This window comes from Rhipicephalus sanguineus, chromosome 1, assembly GCF_013339695.2.
Source record: "Rhipicephalus sanguineus isolate Rsan-2018 chromosome 1, BIME_Rsan_1.4, whole genome shotgun sequence".
Lineage (NCBI taxonomy): Eukaryota > Metazoa > Arthropoda > Arachnida > Ixodida > Ixodidae > Rhipicephalus > Rhipicephalus sanguineus.
This window is the reverse complement of record NC_051176.1, coordinates 132341725-132366082: the sequence shown is the minus strand read 5'-3', so window position 1 is coordinate 132366082 and position 24358 is coordinate 132341725. Positions and strand designations below refer to the sequence as shown.

Below are 24358 nucleotides of genomic sequence, written 5' to 3'. Positions count from 1 at the left end.
GTTCATTTCGAATTTTTCTGTAAATAACGCAATCATCTGCAAATAGCCGAATATTGGAGCCTATGCCCACATTAATGTCATTAATAAAAATGATAAATAATAGAGGCCCCAGCACAGACCCCTGGGGGACGCCGCATGTGACTTCAAGAAAACCCGATTTAATGCCATTTAAAACAACACATTGGCGGCGTTGAAACAAGTAATTTTCAATCCAATGAAGAATTTTTTTGTCTATATTTAGCGCTCGTACTTTTCCAAGGAGCAGAGGATGGGAAACAGTGTCAAAGGCCTTGCTGTAATCGAGAAAAATGCAGTCTGTTTGCCCACCCAAGTCTATTTCTGATGCTAGGTCGTTAAAAAATTCAAGAAGCTGCGTTGTACATGAAAAACCTTTACGAAAACCGTGTTGTTTCTTTGTTAATAAATTGTGATCTAATAAATGCTTCATTATAGCCTTGTATATTATATGTTCAATAATCTTGCAGGATATCGATGTAAGCGAAATAGGTCTATAATTCGCGACGTCTTTCTTGGAACCTCTTTTGTGAATTGGGACTACATTTGCTACTTTCCAATCTTGTGGCAACCGACCAGTACCTAACGATTTTTCAAAGATTAAATAAAGGTAAAGTGAAATTGGATGAGCACACTGTTTTAGCACTCTTGGAGAAACGCCATCAGGACCCGTAGCTTTACTTTCATCGAGGTTCTCGAGCAAGGCCTCAATGCCACTTACACTAATTTCGAGTGTTATTCGAGTGTTATTTCGAGTGTTATTCCCTATTTGAGGCTTAACATGAGTTAAGCCTCAAACACCTTAACACACACCAAAAGAGGCGTCTTACGAGGACTAACTCTTTCTAGAGCGCTCGTAAATCACTCTATACTCGTAATGACGCCGTGAATTAGAGCATCTATTCCGAACTGGCTATGACACCTGCGTTTGTTCAAAAGTTAAATAATTAGCTTGTGTAGCGTGTGTTTGTGAGATAGACAAATTAATTAGCTACACTTTTTGCGTCTCTGCCTAATGATTATACCATTACCGGTAATCAATATTAAAAGTGTAGGCCTGTATAAAAGAGTACCGTTACAAAAAAATGAACAGAAGGAGGTCATATAATCATATTTAGAACATACTGCGGTCACTGAAGGCCAGGCAGGTGGTTTAGAGGTGTAATATAGAGCGCTGAGCTTGATTGACGAAATCATTTACTGCATTGTCCCGCGACGTTTTTTCTTTTCTGTCTAGCGAATGACTGCCTGTGTGTGTCTTTAGGAAAGAAGATGACTTTTAAGGGCTCATTTTTCTTCGTTAGACACAATATTAATGAGAAATAACAGATAACAATGCCAAGGAAAGTGTTTTTCATAAGCATTTGCTGTGGTTTTCGGTTCGGTTAAATGCGTGCAGCGGCTCACGTTTAACGGCATTGAAATATTTGCAATAACTGTTTCGCTGCAGTGAACGATACACACAACGCAGACAAAGCTAAACAAAACAAAATTCATGAGCCATTCCACTCTTTCAAGGTAGATGACCAGCGAAGCTGTGTAGCACACGGCACAGGGGTGACAGTCTTTTGATGAAAGACACTGAAAGGCACAGAATTTTCGTGAAATGTACAGAAAGGCACAAGAAGTCCCGTTTGAGTTCCCCTTTAAAGTTTTCCATTTGAGCAGCATGCGTCCTTTTGCCGCGACATGCGTCGTCTTGTCTGGCTTGCCGCATGCACTTGGCGTTTCGTGCACGATCTTCAGGAGGCATTTGAGAAGCATGCGTTTTTTTTTTTTTGTCGCATTCTACGTTTCGCGACGTCCTAGTGGAACCAGTGGTGAGTAGTGGGGTTTGCCCAATTTCTGTGACGTGTTTGCCCGCGGACAACTTCTTCATTCTTAGTGGACCAGTGGTGGGTTTCCGTGGTTTTCTGTTCTCAGGGCTACTGTTAGAGGAGTTACGACTGGCCTAGTTATGCACAGATTCTTTGTAACAGTGCCTAGAAGCGGTTACGTAAAGATCAGGAGCATTATTTCCGCAATTCTTCCTGTCCTGAACTACTGCGCATGTACGCGCACGCACGCGTACACATGAAAATTGGTAGACAAATCAATAACTGGATTGAGATTGAAGGGAATGTTGTTATAACAACAGCGGATAGCCGACATTAGCAAACACTAGCCAAGATTAGCCAATATAAAGCCAACATTAGCCAGTGTTGACGAGCGCTCGTAGTGGGCGAGTAAATGCGGTAGTTGAATTCAATAAGAAATTATGATTCGACACAAAGTATGTCAGTGAGACCCGAACTCAATCCCATATTCCACGAGACCATTCCCATTGGATAACGGACAACATGAGCGTTACCCCATTGCTCCAGTATCTGCATCGCATTGGACCGCATACCTTTATTCGATCTCCCTTCGTTCATTTTTAACTACGTATGTTTCGCAGCAAACCTCCTTAAAAAATACCGTTTGGCTATCTGGAATCTAAGATATATGCGCATAGGATATGCGTATAGAGCTTGCGGCGAGAGTCCACCGTTTCATGCATAGATAAGATCCCTCGGTACGCGGGTGCTTGTTTCGATAACGTTTTGCACTGCACGGCTGGTTGCGTCGCCTGCTGCATAAACCAGGCGCAGTAACCGCAAGGAAAAAAAAAAAAAGAATGGACTAGCGTATGCCGCTGTTTAGACGGAAAGCAGCGCTTCTGGTCTGCTTGCGTAGCGCTTCATAACAGGCAGAAACAGCGCGTGACGTTCGTCGGCAGGAAAGGGAGGGGGGCAAGTCGCAGGCAGCGGAGCGTCCACCAAGTGGGGCACAACCACGCACCCGGGCTGCGGAGCACCGCGTGCGTAGTACTCCGGGAATCAGTCGGGCGCACCGGGCCGTCGGGTTTGAGACCACGCCTCTCAAACGCTTGGTCGACTGTGATTACGACTGATGGAACACTGCCGGAGTCAAATACGGGGTCAGCGTGACAACCACGCGCGAGCGAGAATGAATATGTCAAGGAGCGAGGGCATTTCGGATTCAGTTCGTCTGCTGTCAGTCGTCACTGTACTTCCTCTTCGTCGTGTCGTGGCTCTTGCAGCGTGCCGCGTGCGCTTGGATGTGTGCAAGTGTGCCTGCGGGCTATACTTTACTACCAGTGACTATACATACAAATAGAAAAAGCCAGCCCTGTAATCAGTGCTGCTACTGGTTGTGCAGGCTCTCGTGTGAGCGCGAAACGCTCGTCTAGCGTTTCGCGCTGTACTACCATTTCACGTTCATGTGCGAACTGAAGCCTGACACCAATCACGTTTCAGCAAACCCGTCGTAGGCATTTCCCGTTTCTCCGCTTATCCCTGGCTAAATAATTTCTTCCTTGTCATGACGATCATAGAAAGGTTGAAAGTTCGATTTCCGGCTCAATAGAGAACGCGATTTTCTTTTTCATTCATCCTTATGCGTGAGTTCAAACGAGTCAGCAGACTGTGCACATGAGTCCCTGTCAGTGGAGGAGCTCGGCCCTCGGGGGCGCAAAACGACTTGTGGAGAAAGAAAGGGGGATATAGTGTTAGACGATGAATGTTTTAACATTAAATTCAGTGTTAACGAAAAATACGTTGCTGAGCGGCGGTGGTGGTCGCATTTCGACGTGGTCAGAATACAAGAAATATCGTTCGCCGAGCTTTATGCGCAGGATCCTTCGAAGTGAATGGGCAAAATTCCGTTATCACGGCCCTTCGCAGCTGCAAGGTCGCACCATTATATGAACCCCGCTGATCGATCATCAATTGAAAGGTGGTAGTCACAATGGTCAAATGAAGATGAAATGCACGAGACTTCTCTACTGAACGAAAAGTAAGTCACCGGAATACATACAGGGTGTTTCAGATAAAAAGCACCGAATATTAAAAAAATTAAGCATAGGCCCTACGCGTCTCCAATTAGCGCAGTATTGTTTTGAGCCATATAGTGCACGTTAGAAAATTTTTTCCGATCCACAAAGCTCGGTAATTAACAAAGATTGCTTAATGAACTGTTTAAATATAACTCTGGCGAAGTATTTTCAATACAAAAGTTGTAGCGCTTATTCAGAAACGTCGAATTTTTCAGTCTATGGTAAGATAACTCAGCTGCTTAATTTTTTTTTCGGCCTTTCTTTAAATCGCGCGAATTAAAAAAAAGAATATCACGTGACTGCCGCCTAACGTGCGGCTCTTTTAGCGCCCTCAAATGTAAGTAGAGCGAATTATCAAAGGCTGCTTCGCGCACGGAGATCGATTGAACGGGCTGTCGGTGACTGCGATGGACGCTAACCGACAAAAGGAGCATACCGTTTCAAAAAAAAAAGAAATTCTTCAAAGAAAACGCGCCAGACACGGAGTAAATGCCACATGAGACCGTAAGGCAGCATTTGATGCAGCGTAGGCATTTTTTTCTTTTGCTTTCGCGCCAATGAAGAAACTCATCGGAAGGGGCGAGGGTGAAAGCGTGATGAAGGACCGAGATAAAAGATTCACTCACACGTGGCGGCCGCTCTTTCGTAATTTTTTTTTAGACCATCATTTAGCGTCCATCGCAGTCACCGATACAGCCTGCTCAATCGACCTTCGTGCGCAGAGCAGCCTTTGATAGTTCGTTCAACTTACATTTGAGGACACTAAAAGCGCCGCGCGTTAGGAGACAGTCACGTGGTATTTGTTTTTTAAAATTCGCGCGATTTAAAGAAAGGCTGGAAAAAAATTACGCAGGGGAGTTATCCTACCACAGATTGAAAAATTCCATGTTTCTGAACAAGCGCTACAACTTTCGTATTGAAGATTTTTCTGTAGAGTTACTATTTAAAAAAGTTCATTAAGTAATCTTTGTTAATTGCCGAGCTTTGCGGATTGCAAAAAAATATTCTGACGTGCTCTATATGGCTTAGAACAATACTGCGGTAATTGGAGACGCGTAACGCTTATGCTTATTTTTTTAATACTTGGTGCTTTTTATCGGAAACACCCTGTGTTAAGCGTAATTATGCATTGCGGCGTCTAATCACTCCTTAACAGTTCTCTAATAACGAAGTAATCACAAATGGGCGTCTATCTGTATTAGGCAAGTGTTACAAATGCAGTGTACATAGAAATTGACCAATGCGTTATATAGTACTTCCAAAATGCTTTGTTTGAATTTATGCTGATAGTGTGCATATGGACTATAGTTATGGCACGATACGCCTTTCTAGATGCACAGAACGCATCTATTTTTGTGGAAGGCTGGGCTTTAATGTCGTGGCTGATATCGCGTTTTGACAATCTGTATACAACTGAAAACAAGGTGCAAGCAAAAAAAAAAAAAAAAAAACGAAGATGGTAGAAGTGGCCGTGAATTTTTTCACATTAGTAAATGCTGCTACGGCGGCGACTAGGAACAACGGACTCGAAGCTCAATAAAAAAACACAAGATATGTCTCATATAAAGCAAGTTACTACGTCGTTGCACCGGAAGGCATACCGATTTAATTACAAGACATTTATGCCAAGGAAGTAACCAAAAACGGCGAGGCGCTCACAGCTGTGAAATCCCCCATTTGTTTGAAAAACAAGAACAAAACAAAAACAACACCCAAAAACAAACAGAAAACTTCACAGGTCCTTTATGCGTTCGCCTAGGGCGACTCGAAGGCGAAAGCCATCTTGTTTTCCTCTGCTTCTGAACCTAACGTGGTTTGCAAGCTTTCTGCACCTTACATGATTTGGCACTGCCTCCGTGATCAGCCCGCCTTTTAACAAACGACGATGTCGTGTGATGACGTCATTGTGACGTCACAAATTTTGGCGATCTGTGACGTCATGTTACATTGAGGTCACGGGACTATCGGTACGCCGTCAGCCCTCATACATGCACATGAGTATCATGTATACTTTTGACCGACTTTTATTACGTAGATTTTTTTTTTTTGCATCATTCATGCTGACGCCACCTTCTCACGCTGTCTCGCGAAAACTCGAGATATCTTGACTCGACGAGACATAAGTCTTTTGTCTTAACACTGTGTTTCGCGCCGACAATTATGCGGGTATACGGACGATTACGTACGCCTCTGTAGGTAGCTGTAAATAATTTATACAAGGATAGGCGAGGATATGCAGAGCCTTTGCCAGAAGTTTTCGTTCATCGCATGGGTGCACAGGCGTAGACAGGAGGTAGAAAACTTCCCAATGTTTTTAAATGTCGACTACGCCGTCTTTACCATTCTTTCATAGAAGTCGCGGAGCCACTATAATGCATCTGCGCTGCGACTTCGGTGACCCTTCCTTGAACTATCTGCAAATATACCTACTGTTCAGAAAAGAGGTGTTTGCTGCGGAGCGTAAAATCGTTCTATTTATCCGTCATTCGTTCGGAAGGAGCCAAGTCAAGTCAAGTTTATTAAAGTTTATTAAATTGTTCAGTTGAGTTACATGGTTAGCGTTTTACAGCAGGAGGTCCCAAAGTTTCAGAGAAACTGACAGGGGGACCTCCTATGGCTACATGGATGGGGTAATTACAAAAAATACAGCAATAGTATACGGACATGTGAGTAATAATGAATAAGCTTGATTAACAGCAAAAATACAGCAATAGTATACGGACATGTGAGTAATAATGAATAAGCTTGATTAACAATAAAAATACGATCAATACATAACATAATGGTAATACTCACTATTGAAAAATACCATGAAAATAATCAAAAGCAAGTGGTGAAACAGGAAAGACAAAAAACAATATTAATGAACAACTCTACGTGACAAATGCAACACGTTTCATTATCAGTGTTATCAGTTATACAAAAAACGCGCGCTATAACGCGTTCCGTGTCGAGCCTTCTTGTTTCCTCCTCGCCGTTGGTTCGTGTTACAGGCACATTAAACTCGACCTCGGCGTGCCGGGACATCTAGGTCACACGTTCAAGCCGAAGACCGCCTCAGCCGCTGTTTTGTTGAGTCAGAGACGCGTTCTTGGCATCCAGCTTCCGAACGACGACTTGCGTTTGCCATTCAGTGCCGCCGACACCACCTACTGAGTTTACATTCCTCCACCGCATCCGTACTTTTTTCTGCTGGAACCATATAGAGGCGAGAGGAACGTAAAACACGATCTTGACCTCTTGCCTTCGGCACCCGTCGAATCCTATATGTGCGTTTGTGCTTTAACCTCACTGCAGCGGATGGCTAGCGCTTTCGGTTCACAAACTCTGCTTGACTCTGCATTCTTCTTCTCGTTCGGGGTTCACATTTGCGCGGTCACCGGCAGAGAAAAAAAGGGTAAATGCCGGCGAGTGTCCCTCCAGCGGACAGCCACTCAACCGGCGTAGGACTTCGAAGAGAGAGGAAGCGAACCCGACCTCTCCCCCTTCCCCCGTTGCCACCGCTGCCTGTCGCACGAAGAAAATTGCGGCAACTCGACTTTACGGTAGCCCGTCTGCCCTCCTTATCCGGTCGTTCTTTCTTTTTCTTTCGGGAAAGCCTTCTCGCCTCGGCTGCGTAGGCCGTACGTAACCGCCGAAGTCGCCGCTGCTGCGAAGTTCGGGCCGACCAGGCCGCCAGACCTGCCCCCTCCGTACGTTCGTTCCGCACACCTAGCAGTGCACACTGAGCAAAGCGACAGCGGAAGTATTCTGCGCGTCTTCGACGGGTCTACCCTCCTCCTCCCCCAGAACGCAACCGTGCGCCGCCTGCCGCAACCGCCAGCTTCTGCTGCTTGCTGAGGTCGAACGGCCGGGTAACCGGTCAGATGTCACGATCGGATTGCGCGCATCCGTCCATCTGTTGAGGGCCTCCACGGGTTCCGGGAATGCCCTCATTCTTGTCCCTGCGGCGATGCGCCGGCCGGTCGACAGACGTGTGCTCCCCAGTTTGCGGTGCTGTCGCTTAGTCGGCTCTTGCGTATCCTTGGGTCAGTGCAGGTGATCGTGTGCTGAGCGGTCCCGCGTTGTGCGTGCTACTCGTCGTGTGTGTGGACAAGCCGACGCGTGGTGTATGTGTCAGCGAAAGGCAATCCCCGGCGGCGCACGTTTTGTCTTTCTGCAGAGAGGCAGGGCGGGATCGAAGCGCGACGATATTGTTTCGAGTTCCGTGGTCTGTCTCGACAAAGTGGTGGTGTGCACCTCGGAGCGATTTATGCGGTGGAGGCGGATCAGAGATCCTGCCGTGGCTTGGTTTCCATCGACTTCCTGATGTGTGCACCTGAGATAACGCGATTTGTTCCTATAGTTAGAGAGGGCTCAGTTTTAGGTGCTTGCTCGTGCAGGGTGCGTTCCGAGTTCGACCGTTGGTTCCTGTGACGGTGATTGTGGTGGTGCTTTAGGTATAGCGACACGTAGTTTTGCCCCCGAATTAGGTCTCGAAAAATCTATGTTCGAAGTGAACATTTTTATGGTGAAAGCAACGGGCAAGAGTGCTTGCGTATCCTATCTTTGAATTTTGCGTATGTTTACTCAAATAAGGAAAGTGAGCCTTCACTTTATACTGACAAATACAGCAAAACTGAACTATTCGTAGACTGCAACCGTATCGTCTTGCATTGTGTTCCTTATCAGCACAGTTTCATGACTGTATGCACCTTCAGTGTTTCAAACCGACGCCCCTCCTATGTCCTCAAATCAGCGTTGTTTAGTAATTCAGAAATCCTGTATTGCTTATTGTACAGCCTGGTCTATTTAGTTGCGGCTGCTTTAAGAAAGTCCCATTATAGTGTGCATTATTCGCGCTAGTGCCATACGATACGTTAAGACGTTCTGCAATTCGGTGGACATTACAGAACGCCGGAACGTACAGCGTTATGACGTCGTGAAGTCATTGCTGCACAGAGAATCGTAATTATTCTTGGAGTTTTCGTCACCGCTTCTGCGGTACAGTCAGAAACGTTGATGTCCGGGTTTACTCACTGTGGTTTTCGGCATTTTATGCACTTTGTTTTTTCGTTCTCACCCAAAGAAAGCGCTAAGAACTGTATGGCTTGAGCACCGCTTAATTGGACCATCTGGATTATTTCTACAAGTGAGTTCCGTGCATCTGCCAATTTTGGCATTGGTTATGTTTGTTACGAAGCTGTATCACTGCGACTAACTATCGTATTAATGACATTCCTTCCCACATAGTTTGTTATTTTGCTTTTTAGTGTCTAGGTGAACTGTACACTCATCAGACTAGTGATTTTCATGTAGCGGGGCGCTTTGGAACACTCACAAAGTCTGCGCCCTATTTGGTGCTATGTGGGTGACGGATTTTTAGGTCAATAGATACGGGCTGCTTTATTTTTCGTATAAGCTAGAGGCTTTGATGAATAATTTTAGCGAATAATTTTACTGTCCATTCCATGCAACTGACTTTCTTCTGTCCTGAAGATTAGGGTTCTGATGGGACCACAGATTTGTGGATATTTATTCACGTATATCATATAGAATCAACACTGCAACCTTAAAAACCCAGTCTTTCCTCAGGTACGCGTCTGCTCGATACCGCTTACGAATATTAAGTGGACGTATTCCGCGCTGCGCGTAAATTTGTCGAAGCCAAATGAATTGACAAGGCGATAATACTTCGAAGTCAGTCTTAGCAAATGACTTTATCGCGTCGAAACAACCGATGGACTTTTCACTGACTCACAATTCTTGACCTACCGTTGCAGCAGAGTGGCTGTCGCATTGGATATGCACGTATTGTCAGCGTAAGCGAGCAAATCGTCCGTTTGGACAGAACTTCGGGAGTGCCATACTAAGGCAGATCAGGCTCAAGACAACACGGAGGACAAGTATTGAAACTTGAGCCGGTACTACGATGTTGGACGAGTAACATCTCGAACAAGTACCGCAGTCTTCTCCGGGCTTAGGTGACTCGCCTTCTCTTTCAATGATTGGCCTGTGAGCTGAGTGTTTGCGCATTAAGCTTATGTCGCGGTTCAGGACTGGGGTGATGCGCTGCCAGGTTTGCCCGCGTATCGGCTTGAGTACGTTGACCATGTTCTTCAGAAAACTCCGCGTCACTGTGAGGACTAGACACGTTGACTGCGAGTGACCTCTGGTGTATCCAAGCTCTTCGAAAGCTCTCGAAGAGAAACGGAGATGTACTCTACCGATCGGGAGGTTCAAAAACTGCCCTGCCTCTACGTGCCACTGGTAAGACGAAATCAGTTATGTGTTTCTTAATCACCTTGATTAATCGATGCATGTCCTCGAAAACTCGGGCTGCACTCTCGAAGTTACGCCTATAACTAATTACAGCGTAAATATCGGGACTGGGAAGGAGATGGAGGAAAAGTGCACTATAAGCTCTTTTCCTTTTCTGCTGTACTCTAACAAATCCACCATTCGATGTCTAGTGTTCGTTTCGAATGGCGGTTATGTTAATTATGCTTTTATGCGATTGTCGTTCTTTGGGAACTTCGTGCACTTTGTGGTATATGTGTGTTCGGGTCCAACTGACCGACAGACTGACAGAAATAACACTGTGAAGCAGTTATTCTCTGACCATGTAGCTGCTTCACAGTGCCCTAGTATGCATGCACATATGCGAAAAGGGCAGGGAAAATGCGTACTCTCACTCTAGTATCGGCGTTTTGTTACCTCTTCCTATTTTTTGATTCCCTTCCTATTTTGTTATTTCACGTACCTTATGGTCAGGCCCGTAGACGGGGGGGGGGGGCGAAATATTTGTGATACATGGTGTTTTACCGAAAATAAATAATGAAAATAGGCGTTTTTCTCAAATAGTCAAGGCTTTCAGCAAGTGCTGGCTACGGGCCTGCTTATGGCACTTAGTGACAGGTCGCGAAGTTGATGTGCAGTCGTTACATTTCGACGCGACCGGTGCTGTACGTAAAACGCTCGTGTATTCATTTTGGTTGAATTTTATCGAGCCGAAGGTGGTTTAATTTAATTCCTAGCTACCTCACTGGCGTCCCTCGTAGCCCGTGAGCTGCATATGAATATTGAGGCGAAAACCACAGAACGCGTTGATGTACCAGTTAAAGGGGCCATGACACACAATTTTCGATCATAATCTGTGTTATGCGTGTTAATCCTTTTGTGTTCACAAAGCTGGCGAAATTTTAGGGCATTTGGTCGAGCACTTAATTTATAATTGAATATTTTTGTAAACACACGATCGGCCTGAGAGTCGGACAACATTGGCGCTACGCGAGCGTCTGCGTCCCGACGAACGATTTGTTCCGTGGTTAGATGCGCGTGCAATCGAGCTATTTCAGCTTTCTTCAGCTTGGCAATGAAATTGCTCGATTTGTAGTGGCTGAAACTTTGGTAGAAGACGACGGCTCCCCTCATGCAGTACATGATGTCACACACGCCGTGGAAAAATGGCGGTCACCGGCGGTGGGCGGAGTTTGTAGCCGGCGACTTCTAGAGCTCATTTTGCACTGAAATATTCTTTTGTAGTCCATTATTCATATACGTATAGACACAATAGATCCGAAATGGTAGAGGCCCGTGTACTTAGATTTAGGTGCACGTTAAAGAACACCAGATGGTCGAAATTTCCGGAGCCCTCCACTACGGCGTCTCATAATCATATCGTGGTTTTGGGACGTAAAACCCCAGATATTATTATTAGACACAATAGATGGTCTACTTCTATTTTTTGCTGAAAACCGCGAATTACTGGGTAACCATGTCATGGCCCCTTTAATACTAAGCAGCATTGTGGGAAAATGCAGTGCTGGTAACTGTGACATCCGTGCATACGGTGGCAACATTTGGGAGCGTATTTCTAAAACCTAGAAAAAAGATAAAAGCAGGCAATTGCTATACAACATATACAGGTTGTTTCAGGAAATGTGCCAGAAAACCCTAAACAATAAGATAATTATGAAATATTTGCTCGCTGCCTTCATATTTACTTATTCTATGGCAGCAGACATATTAATATGACTATAGACGTCAATTACGGCTACAGTTAAAGAAATTTTTTGGTTAACCTTTTAATTGGTATAGACTGGCGGTCGGTTCAAGAGGGAGTATTGGAGCTCTTCCATTGCCACTTCGAGATTTCCAAAAAGCGGATGCCGGTAATTTTAGTAGAGCGATGAAATCTGACCAATTTCGAAGGCGAAACCGAAACCAAAACGCGAAAGAGCGCTACTGCCATATTCTTCCAAGACGTCCAGAATGAGCGAAAGTCGTTACATCAACGATGGATCGACTTCGCTTCGTGGGCGTGCGGGGTGCGCTGGCGATTGAGGCAGGCATAGCGCACTTAGGTTAACGAATGCGGAAGAACTAACACCGCTGAAATCGTAATCATGAACAGTGACGTCATCCTGGTCGTCTGCTACTTGCCCTCGTCTGCGCTTCATTTACAGTTTTGGCAATGAATTTGGTATAATTTCATTACTGCGCAATAATTACCAGAGGCTACTTTTTCGAATTCTCAAAGTGGCAATGGGCTCCTCGCTAGAAGGACTTAAATTCTACAATTGGACCCGACCGCCTGTCTCCACTAATTAAGCAGTTAATTAGTTTAATTTGTTTGATTACTGTCATAATTGATGTATCCGGTCATTTTAAGATGTCTGCCGCTACAGAAAAATTAATTATGTAGGCAGCGAGCAAAAGTTTTATTTTCCTTATTTTTGAAGATTTTCGGATCATTTCTTGAAACACTCTGTATATATGCGCGCAGTAGATGACTTTCTTATTTCTCAGACTGCATTGAGTTAATTAAGCATGCAGCATAGCATCATTATTCTGTTTCAGTTTGAACCCAGGTGATGTGCATTAAGGAATTTTAAAGCCAATAGCTTTCTCTGGCTATTTTTGCTGCCCGATTTCGTGGAGGTAGGTGATTGTCAGATCTTCACGCTAATAAAAAAGCGCCACCACACATTACTGCTACAAGTGTTGGTTAACGGCTATATTCCCTACACAATTGCGAGACATAACTAGCTATATCTAAGTATACTCACTGGAACAAATGTACGCCTTCAGGCGCATCATTCTTACGAAAAGCCTTTGGCGCTCAGATATTGGGAATTGTCGTCGATGCTTTCAGTACAATTATTTTTTTTTCGGCTTTATGTCTTGGTTGGGTGAGCTTTTGTGTTCGTGTGTTGCATTCGATTTTCTTAAATATAGTTGTTTCATCAACGAACGTTTAAGATTAAGCGGCAAAAGTGGGCATCGACCTCATTTCCTCCAAAAAGTAGTCGTCTGAGAGAGTCACGTTGTATGTTCCGTCGTTGTTGCGTTATCGAAAGGACAATGCGACGAGGACCACGACGAAAACAACAACAACAACTACAACTACAAAAACTGCAACAGCAACGACAACAACAACAGACATGCTGTGATTTGGTCAAGCGCGAAGGCTTGGCAAAATGGACCCGTGACTGTAACGCGGTGAAATTAATGTCTACTGTAAAAAAAAAAAAAAAAAACTCATCGTATAATTTTAATTTCACAGATGTCTCAGTGATGCGCAAGCGTAGAGTTGTATTGTAGGAAACTCTACGGCTGCGATTTTTCCTGGAATGTTGTTGTCGGGCGGCATCGACGCGGCGTCTTTCGTCGTCTTACGTTCATCTGCTGGTGGAACGCCCAAATGAAAGGCGCATCCCGCGATTGCCGAAACGCGTGTTGGGCATGGAAATTTCGCAAGTTTATAATTTTCCTGATGTATTAATTAATGCTCCGTGTCCGCTTTATATCTTGTCCTAGAGAGGGCTTTTATTCCGTCATCACGAAATTGGTCAACAAAGCCTTCATGGAAAGCGTTATCTTTTTAACATTTGCTTTGCACCGCTGGTACATCGCATTTATATGGTTCACGTATATTCAAGTTCTGCAGGCGTGATCACGTGCCTTGACGTGGCAAAGGACGGGACATGACTCTATGACCTCGTCTTTCTTATTGGCCTACAAAGTATCTGATGAGCGAGACTGATAGATAAACTGATAGAACCTTCGCGATCAATAAAACACGTATTCCAGGAATAAATGATTCAAATACGCGGGATATACGAACATTGTAGTGACACTATAGACTGGTTTCGCGTCTTTGATATGCGTTTGGATATACCCGATTAATAATTTTTGAAGTACCATTGTTAGTCCAACGGCTTGCTTTACTGTAATAAAGACCAAAAAAAAGTGGGTGCTTAGCTCAGTTGTAAAGACAATTATGAACGTGGGCCCTGGGTTCGAAACCCGGCACAGCCCAGAAAATTGATTTCGTTTTAACATTTACTTTTTGTAGTGATTTATGTTACGCTACAGTAGGGCGCGCAGTTTTCCCGTTGAATTGGCATACAGAAATGCTTACACATTTAATATATTCCGGAACATACTAAAATGGTAAGAGAAGCCTCCACTTTAACGTTTACTTTCGTGTCTTCGAAAGTGCCTGGCAATCTGCAAGTGCTTCAGCGCTACAGCATAGGCTCTGAAAGTACACGCTCGAAACGAACTTCAATAGAACTTTGGCACCCTGATGGGCTAATCGCATCATGCTTCCATTCCCACGTTATCGTGTGTAGTCGCTGGAAAAACTGGACACGGAATCAGAGATGTCAGCACTACATCGTCAAACTCAGTGTATGCTGAAAAGCACGTAGCGCGATTGGTTCTTAACAAAATTCTGATGAGCAAGACGCAGGAAACAAAAAAGAGAAAAAAAGAAAACATTTGATAGAATCATTCAGGAAGTGTGTATACATATTTTCAAGCGAAGCTTGTTATGAGTTACAAAGTTCTGTGGCTGCGGCGGCGTTACGCGAAAAACCCGGCGAGCGTACAGAAATGAGGCCGTCAGAGGCTCGCCGGTCGCATGCGTATTCGTATGCGCCGTTTTCCAATAACTGATGCTCTCTCGATCGTGGGCTTGACGGCGATCAGCGGCTTCTGATGCGTAAACCTGATCTCTTATCGAAGTGACTTGTCATTCAAAGTTGCCACATTTCATCGTTGCCTGGATATGAACGCATGGCCGTCGTTGTTGCCTTTAGCAACTGCTGAAGTGTTGCGCTCCTAAGCACGTGGCTGAAGGTCCAATTTCCGGCATGAAGGAAGGAAAAAGTTAGGAGGGAGCGTTTTAGCAATGCGAACGAACGAAAGAAAGAAAGAAGGAAAGAAAGAAAGCACGTCAGGCACGCACAAGCCAACCTTCCCTTGCCGCCATTTTCCCGATAAAGCAAGGGCTCCTGAATTTCTTTTTATCATTACGTAATGAATATAACCTTTTTTTTTGTTGAAATAGAAATTTATGCATGGAGGCTTTGGTCCTGTCACCGACGATGGCAGGGCACTACTACTTTTCATGTAGCATCGCCGGATGTTTTAATTATGACGATAATGATGATATATTAATAATAATATAATAATAATAATAATAATAATAATAATAATAATAATAATAATAATAATAATAATAATAATAATAGGTTAGAGCAACAGAATGCTGCCTTACTCGGCTGCGAGTTAGCTGGAGAGACGAAACTAAGAAGGTCGCAGGTATAAAATGACATCAGCTCGCACAAGATAGGGCAAATTCGGGATCACTGGGAGAGGCCTTCGTCTTGCAGCGGACATGAAATAGTCTGATAATGGTGGTGATAATAATCGAGCAGAACGAATTAGGAACTTAGTATATGTAAGCACGATTTCTTCAATAAGGATTCGATGGTGGCTAGTTGGTATGGCATCTTTATTCTTTTGATGCGCTATACTGACACACCAGGACAAAACGACAGGACACATGTGTGCGCAATTTCCACTATAGCGCCGCAAAAGAATAACGATTTCTTCATTCTAGTTACTTCTAATCGGGTGAACAATGTAGCGAGGAGTATCATGCAATGTATCTCATCTCGGGGCGCACCCTACCAATTGATTACGAGCACTTGGAGAGCTAGAAATCTCATAACAACTGCAGCGGTAAATATAACAAATAAAAGAGCTGAAAAGGTACGTCCAATATGCTAAAACAATTTGTCTTTTAAGCAAATGACCTCCCCCTCCCCCCCAAGTACCACCCCCTTTTTTCCGTCCTCAAGGAATTTCAAGAGGTACACAAAGCGAAAACACTATGCCGGCTACTTAAGAATATCCTCGTCGTTGCAGAAGTCAGTTTCATTTCTAGGACAGGATGAAAGCTGCTGATATTAAGATAGATAATGAATTTCGAAGTACCGCGTAGCACACGTGCATGGAACTAGCACAAGGGACCTACGGAGGAATTTGGGCTAGAGCAGGCTGATCCGCCGTGTGCTAAATATGCGTGCAGAATACGTACGCTTTCCCACGCCGCTCTCAGCGTCCGAAATCGAACCAGATGTGCGTGCAAAATGCGGGGAGCATTGTTCTAGTTAAGCGCTCTCGACAACTATTGCGATTGCCTGACGCAGGCTGCGGTCATAGCTGCAGCTGTTTAGCTGTTGAATGCCTGAACAGCCAACAGCACAACCACTCAATACGTGGTAGTGTTGGTGGTGATGTTGCGGCAGGTGAGGTCCTCCTGGCATGATATTCCGGAACCTTTCCTGCATCAGCATCTCGCACAATGTTAGCGAGGTTCCGTCACTATGCGTTCGTCGAGTCCGTCTCTCGAAGGAATGCGATTAAAGGTCGTTGAACTATCTTCCAGATTATTCTGCGCTCTTCGGGGAGCTCCAAATCTTCAACGCTTTTAGAACAAGAAAACACTTGAGCGGTATTTTTAAATACTGTGACAGCGGTAGGAACGGCAAGATACTTCAAACCTCATGTGAGGAAGACCTCTGTTCTACATTTGTGAAGCACGGTATTTCTTTCCCCGTCAGAGTGTTGACGCATAACTCTATTGCTTTACATGCGCGAACTCAACACGCAATGCAGCGAAGCGGGTCATACATTCTTTAAAAAATTACGCTTTTGCATAGGCGGAGCTAATACCACGTATAGATAGGCAGCCTCATCGTGTGCGAGTCCTGAAGTTAAACAGGATTGATATAGAGTTTTGAGGAGCGCTCAGCTTGTTGCGGATTGCGTCCTAAGTTTGCTGTGTGTTCTTCGTAGCTCCCAATTTTTGGGCCACATCTTACAGGGCTTTGAGAGGAACAACGCCAGCTTTCTCACTGCCTGGAACACCGGCCATGTGATGGGTTTTACTAAAATGGCGTTATCTTGAGTCCTCTGTTCTCGAGTTTTTTAAGCAATGACAGAGACGCCTAAATGTAGGTTCTCGTGGCAGGTCACCATATAATCGTTCTATAGCCCTGCATTTGACTCTGCCAGTATTACGACCTCTTACGCGGAATCTACCGTTCTTCTTGACAATGCGGTGGTGATTGCATCACTTTTTGTAAGTGGCGGTGAAACTAAGCCACTTTGATTCCTACGGGCAGTGGAACGTGTCCTAAAAAGAACTGCAAGGCGTTGTGAAGAAAAATATTCGGCAGATCCCACGCACTGTGGGAATCGATGTAATGCGAAGTAGCCAGCAAAGAGCTGCATACATCGCCTTGTTTGTCTTTGAGCCAAATGAAATCATTCATGCCATTACATCTAGTCCACCATATATCGCATGTTTGCCATGCACGCATGCATGCACAATCTAGTATACACCATGCCAATGAAACGCATATTCTGGTATATACAATGCATGACCTGTCGCTTATGTTCATCACGCACTCGAGTCGTGCCATACCAATTTCGGTATATCCAGTTAACAAAACGGCCGGAAGCACACCATGACAGTGGCATGTAAATCATACCGTACATGACATGCATAAGATGATTCGCATGTTAAGACCACTCATTTATGTTCGTCATACAGTCACATCGCGCAATATCAATTTTGGTGTATATCAAGCGAGCGAAATGGCCGCGAGTGCACCACGAGTATAGCATGCAAATCATGCCATACATGACATGCATGCCCTGATTTTCATGTTAACACCTTTCATTTACGTTCGTCATACAGTCGCTTCGCGCAATACCAATTTTGGTGTATATCAAGCTAGCGAAACGGCCGCGAATGCACCATGAGCGCGGCATGTAAATCATGACATACATGACATCATGTCACGGTTTTCATGTTACCACCTGTTATTCATGTTCGTTATACAGTCGCGTCGCGCAATAGCAATTTTGGTATATATCAAGCTAGGAAAACGGCCGCGAATGTATCATGAGTGTGACTTGCAAATCATGTTGTACATGACCTGCATGTAATGCTTCCATGTTACCACCTCTCATTTAAGTTCGTCATGCAGTCGCGTCGCGCAATACCAATTTTGGTGGATATCACGCAAGCGAAACGGCCACGAATGCGCCATGACCATGACATGTAAATCATGTTGTACATGTCATGCATGTCATGATTTTCATGTTACCATGTCTTATTTACGTTCTTCATACAGTCGCTGCGCGCAATACCAATTTCGGTGTACATCAAGCTAGCGAAGTGGCCGCGAACGCATCATGAGCGTGGAATGTAAATCATGACATACATGACATGCATGTCATGGTTTTCATCTTACCAACTGTTATTCATGTTCTTCATACAGTCACTTAGCGCAATACCAATTTTGGTGTATATCAATCTACTGAAACGGCCGCTAGCGCACCATGAGCGTGGCATGTAAATCAGGTTGTACATGACTTGCATGTCATGATTTTCATGTTGCCACCTCTCACTTACGTTCGTCATACGGTCGTGTCGCGCAATACCAATTTTGGTGCATATTATGCCAGCGAAACGGCCGCAAGTGCACCATGAGCGAGGCATGTAAATCATGACATACATGTCATATATGTCATGGTTTTCATGCCAGCACCTGTTATTCATGTTCTTCATACAGTCACATAGCATAACATCAATTTTGGTGGATATCAAGCAAGCGAAACGGCCACGAGTGCACCATGAGCATGACATGTAAATCATGTCGTAGATGTCATGCATGTCATGATTTTCATGTTACCACGAGTCAGTTATGTTCTTCATACAGAAATGTCTCGTCATACCAGTTTTCGTATATATCCCTTCATTTAAACAGCCGCGAGCGCCCAGAGACCATGTCAAGTAGATCATGCTGCACATGACATGCGCGTCATGATTTGCATGTTAGGACCAGTCATTATGTTCGTCATGAATTCTTGTCACGTCGTACCAATTTTGGTGTATATGAAATTAAGGGAACGGCCGCAAGAGCCTAAGGTCGTGGAATGTAAATCATGCTGTTCATGACATGCGTGTCATGATTTTCATGATATGACCTGTTATTTATGTTCGTAATAAGGCCATGTTATGACACACCAATTTTGGCATACATCCGATTAACGAAACGGCCGGGAGAGCACAAAGTCGTAGGCGGCTAGATAGATAGATAGATAGATACGCTCAAAGTCGCAGAAGGTCGCTAAGAAATGCGTCGCATTTAATATTCACCGTGTAGCTCCAGCTTCGAACCCGCGAAGATCATGCTCCTTTGCGAAGCCATTTAAACCGGTTACCTTGAAATATATTGCTGTTCAGAGAGTCTCCCACAGTTTCTTCAGATAGAGGCTGGTCGTCTATCTTGTCGAGAGCATGGCATAGAGATTGTCTCTGTGTCCATCGTCCGGACATAACGTCGCAGAAGAAGGCTTTACAAGCACTACTAGCCTTCCTGCGATCCACTGGCCTGTCAGAGCGCCTCTGAGTGGAACGCTCTTGTGTGTGTGTGGTTGTGATTGTTTTTTTTTCTCTTATTATTTATTTTCTCTCTCTCGCTTTCAACCCCCTATTCCCCAACCCCAGTGCAGGGTAGCATATCGGATTCAAACTTCTGGTTAACCTCCCTGCCTTCCTCTACTCTTTCTCTCTCTTCTTCTTCTTCTCCCACAGTTGCGGCCGTGTGTGGAAACTGTTTATTTGAAAAGTGCGTACTCCATATCAGGCCAAAATGAAACACAAGATCGGCTGATCGGAGCGCATCTTACACGCAATTACTTCAAAATGCGATGAAGGTGTGGCTGTTTTGTTTAGTTCTGAGGCCTAGCGCACTACATGGTTTTATATGACGGCTAAGCTGTTACGCTTGTGGATTATCGTTGTTCAGTGAAATGCTTAAAACAGGAGTGCAACACTGTCGGGAAGTCTACTGCGGTATTTAGATATCTCGACGGATAATGATGACTGTAAGAAATTGATACGTGTTGAACTCCGGAACATGTTGAGCTCTGGAACTTAAGGAGTACAAATGGTTGTCACGCCAGTCACGAACATTATCGAACGCGGAGACATAAGTACGTGATCTATGGGCTTAAGACGTACTGGTGGGCTATTTAGTTAGTCATGACAGCTTATGGCAGCACGCATCAAAAACAAGGACGACACGGAAACATATAATGCGTTTTTTACGTATTCTTATGTTTTTAAGCTCTGCCATGTTCATCAGCTGTCATGTTCCATGGGCTTTTTACGGCGGGAACTGTTTATGGCCATTGATTCATCACGTCACATAGCCTTGTGCCTGTGTGGCGTGATGACATGGGTCATCACCCCAGGGAGTCGTTAGGTAGAACTCGAACGCTAACATAGAAGCAAAGGCGACGAGCCGAGGGTTCAAGAGAGAGAAAGAGAGAGAGTTCCAATTCTAGCATTAGTGTAGAGGTAAAGATAGGGCGTGGGATGGCCAAGTCGCGAAATGTCCGGTGGCGAGAGACTCACTGTTTTGTCGGTTCCGCCAGTACTTCGAACGTGGCATCTTTTGACTGGGCTTAGGCCTCCATTTAGAAAGAAGGTCGGTGCAGAATGACGAAGGATACGAATGGTGTGTGTGTGTGTGTGTGTGTGTGTGTGTGTGTGTGTGTGTGTGTGTGTGTGTGTGTGTGTGTGTGTGTGTGTGTGTGTGTGTGTGTGTGTGAGAGAGAGAGAGAGAGAGAGTGTGACCACACGTCTTTTTCGACAAGACTTGGCCATCACTTGGCGAATACACGTATTTCTGTTGTGGTTTATCAAAGTAGCAGAGGAGCAGGGATGTAAGGGAAAGTACTGCACAAAGTCAGATAACACGCATATCGTGAAAATGATAAGATGCAGTTCAGAGCACCAACTGGGAATGTTTTATCATTCCGTACGATAGTGAGAAGTAGCCGGGTTATTTTTTTCTTTATTTTTACCGTCAGACCTTTGTTTTTTGTCTTCCTTAGATGTGCATACTTAAAGTGTTTTTTGTTACTTTGTACTCAACGTTACTCATCTGAAGTAACATGCCAAGCGTTTGACTGGGCTAAGATCACCAGTCCTTGTAAATGCTTTTCTTTGGTTTCCTGCGGCACATTTCCGCATTCTTGTAAATTACTGAAGACTCAGCCTTTGTTGAAAGCAACGAAGCAAGTGTTTCTGAGTTCTGGATGCGTCTTATAGCGTTCATGCCACCTTTTCATTTTTAAATGTATGGCCGTCGAAGGCAAGGGCTCATCTCCCTCGTCACAGCTCTGAAGTTGGGAACTTTGGAGTAGAGAAACAAGAGGCCGTGTAGATATCTCAGTGTCACCGGCGCTCATGCGCAAGAGGACTTACATTTTAGTAAATACTGCGCAACGCTTTACAAAAGGATGTACGTACATTATGTGACACTGACTCAACTGTGAACTAAAAATATTTACGAAAAAAAAACATCATTACTTTCATGCAAACGTAACATATTTAGCAGTTCACCAAGAAATGAATTAAACAACCATGTTATTTTTTTTTTTCAGGTAGGTGAAATTTGATTAAAATAGCCTTTACACCAGGTCTGATAATTAGTACGAAGAACAGAACACGCTACAACAGGCATATCTGGAGTAAAGGGATTGAAGTGTCGACAAAATTTGGCGCTATTTCGAAGTATCTTAATGATGCCACAGACGATACCGCAGTCTGTACTTCACAAAGTTGAAAGATGCAGGTATACGTAGGTAAAGATAGAAAAGAGTCAATAATCGAGCCTGACATTTACGGAAGGGAAACCGCACTGGTTATGTTGTTCTTTGGTATAGAAACACGAGTAGATGCAGGTTTGATCGATTATAGACCACTTTGTAAAATGACAGAAGGGCATGTTCGTAGCATATACATATTTAGCATATTGTCGAGTCGCAGAAGTGAGCTCGATGCAAGTGTGAAGAGTTAGGGGCAGCGTATGCAAAGCCTTTTTTTTCTTTGCAACTAGTATCACCCTTTGTTATAAATGAAAGAAGGGAATTTTGAGGAATCGTTTCTTTGATGCAACCTTAATGAAACCTAACATGTAATGAAGATAGTAGGTATTTATTAACAAATTTGTATGGCCTCTACAAATTGTGCAAGCTCACAGTTTCGCCCATGGATTATGAACGGCCGTCGACACTTTCACGACTCTTTCGAATATCAGAATTTATTTTGCTAGCTTGTTTCATACATTGAACTGCTATTCCTGCGGTAACGTACTTAAGGCACTGCGGAATATGCTCGTACATTATTGTCTTTTTATTCGTCAAGGAACAATGTCCGCTTGTGGATGTGTACACTGACGGCCGACCTGCCGGCACGGTTCGCATGCTTACAGGGGCTGTCTTTCCTGGCACTTATCCTGCTGTCGGGGAGACTCTATGAAGCGAGCAAGGAGATCGCCTTCCTGCGCGTGGTGCTGGCAGCATGGATGCCCTCCGAGTCGGACTTATTGCTGGGAAGCGCCGACGACCACAAGAGTCTCGTGCTGGACCGAACACGACAAACACTGACGAACCTCAAGGGCGACCTCGAAGCCTTCTTGCGTGAGTACCGGCCGTTGGTTTGTCGTATACGGACGTTCTCTATCGGCCAAGCTCCTCGTGACTTCATATATGGGAGACATTGGTTGGAGATGTCTCTGCTGTAGCAGACAAATACTTTACGTCACAGGATACGTACAAACGCATGTCCAGATAGCTGGGTTTTTCTGCTTAGAACAAGGCTGCTTAGAACAAGGTAGTGGGTTAGATAGATACGCCCACGGCCACCGCATTTAGATGGGGGCGGAATGCAAAAAAAAAACAAAAAAAACACGGTTACCGCGAATTGAGTGCAAGTCATCCACTACGGTGTCCCTTTAACTCACTGTGTAGTTTCGGGACCGTTACAACCCCCTTTTCCCAATTTTGTTATCCTTATACGCCTGCGAGTTTGAAGAAAGCACCGATAGCTCACTAAACGTAGCCATCGTATGGCTTACTTTGCAACAAAAACAGTGAGATGACAAGCAGGGTTGCCAATGGTGGCTACTTTTCGCCAAATTGGCGAATTTGAGAGGCCCGGGGCGACCTAAAATTATGAATGGCGACATGGCGAATTTTTGGCGATTTTCGGCTTAGGTCTCCACTGAGTTATGCATCCTAAGTTCAGTGTCTTTCCAATGAATGAGCGGCAACATTCCCGGTATTTTTCTTGGTTTTAGAGCCACGAGTAGAACGTGCACATTACGCGTCATTCGGTATGTCCGCCCTCGTGTGTATCTCCTCAATTCATCTAAATGCAACAGGTACTCGAATGTCAACCAGCGACATTTTAGCAAAATGTAATTCAGCGGACTGCCTTGCAAACCGCGAGGGGGCAGTGTTTGACTATAAGTATATAGCTTTAAGTGCTTTAAGCTTCTCTAAAGTTTCGCTTCTGAAGGGGCTAGACGACGGGGTGGCCGCGTGTTCCGACCATTTGTTCCGTCAAAGCTCCAACTGTTCTGAATAGCTTGGCGACTTATTCACTGTTGCAGTAACCCCAATTTAGCTTATTTATCGAGGCATTTTCCACTGTTCTCGGTGAGCGTGTGCAATGAAAACAATTGCTATAAACATTCTACATTGTCTACCTGTTCATTATTAACGCATCGGATTGACACGTGTAGATATAAGTGGCTATAAGAAAGGGTCGGTGGCGTCCTTTATCATATCAGTTCACACTTAAAAAGTGTAAGTCTCACTAATGATCGGTTCCTGCAAGAATTCTGTCGTGTTACCGTCAATGAACCTTTTAATCCTTTTATTTCATATAAGGGTACGTAAAGCTGTCTACAAACAGCGCTTTCGCGGTTTTCGCCCAAGGTTTACTACACTTTTACCTTTGAAACGAGCCGACAGGGATGGAAGGATATCATGAGCGCTTCATTCATTCACCCTTGCGCCACCACGCACATCTTGCGGCTAGTCGAAGAAGTAGCACCATGCACTCACATGGTGAAGCGGGCGAACAACTGGTATTGAGAAACGTCAATATAATTTAAGGGTCTTGGATGGTACTGTATTCTACGGGGCTATACGTGAGTGGAAAGTTTTATTACTATGTATGCCGCACATATCTAGGATGGCGACTTTTTTGGCGAAATTTGTAAAAAAATGGCGACTTTTGGCGACTTTTTGCTCGTC

At 44.5% G+C, this 24358-nt stretch overlaps 1 protein-coding gene across 3 annotated transcripts in view; it reads left to right on the top strand.

Moving 5' to 3' along the window:
- The window catches only part of LOC119398316 (uncharacterized), a 116714-nt gene that overhangs the window by 67870 nt on the left and 24486 nt on the right, over window positions 1-24358 (top strand). For 2 of the 3 annotated variants that reach the window (XM_037665346.2, XM_037665344.2), the window contains exon 2: window positions 22528-22735. In XM_037665346.2, coding sequence (XP_037521274.1) covers window positions 22528-22735 — 208 coding nt within the window. Of the gene's footprint in view, window positions 1-10046; window positions 10142-22527; window positions 22736-24358 lie in introns of those variants that run through there. The other variant, XM_037665345.2, reaches the window with a different exon arrangement.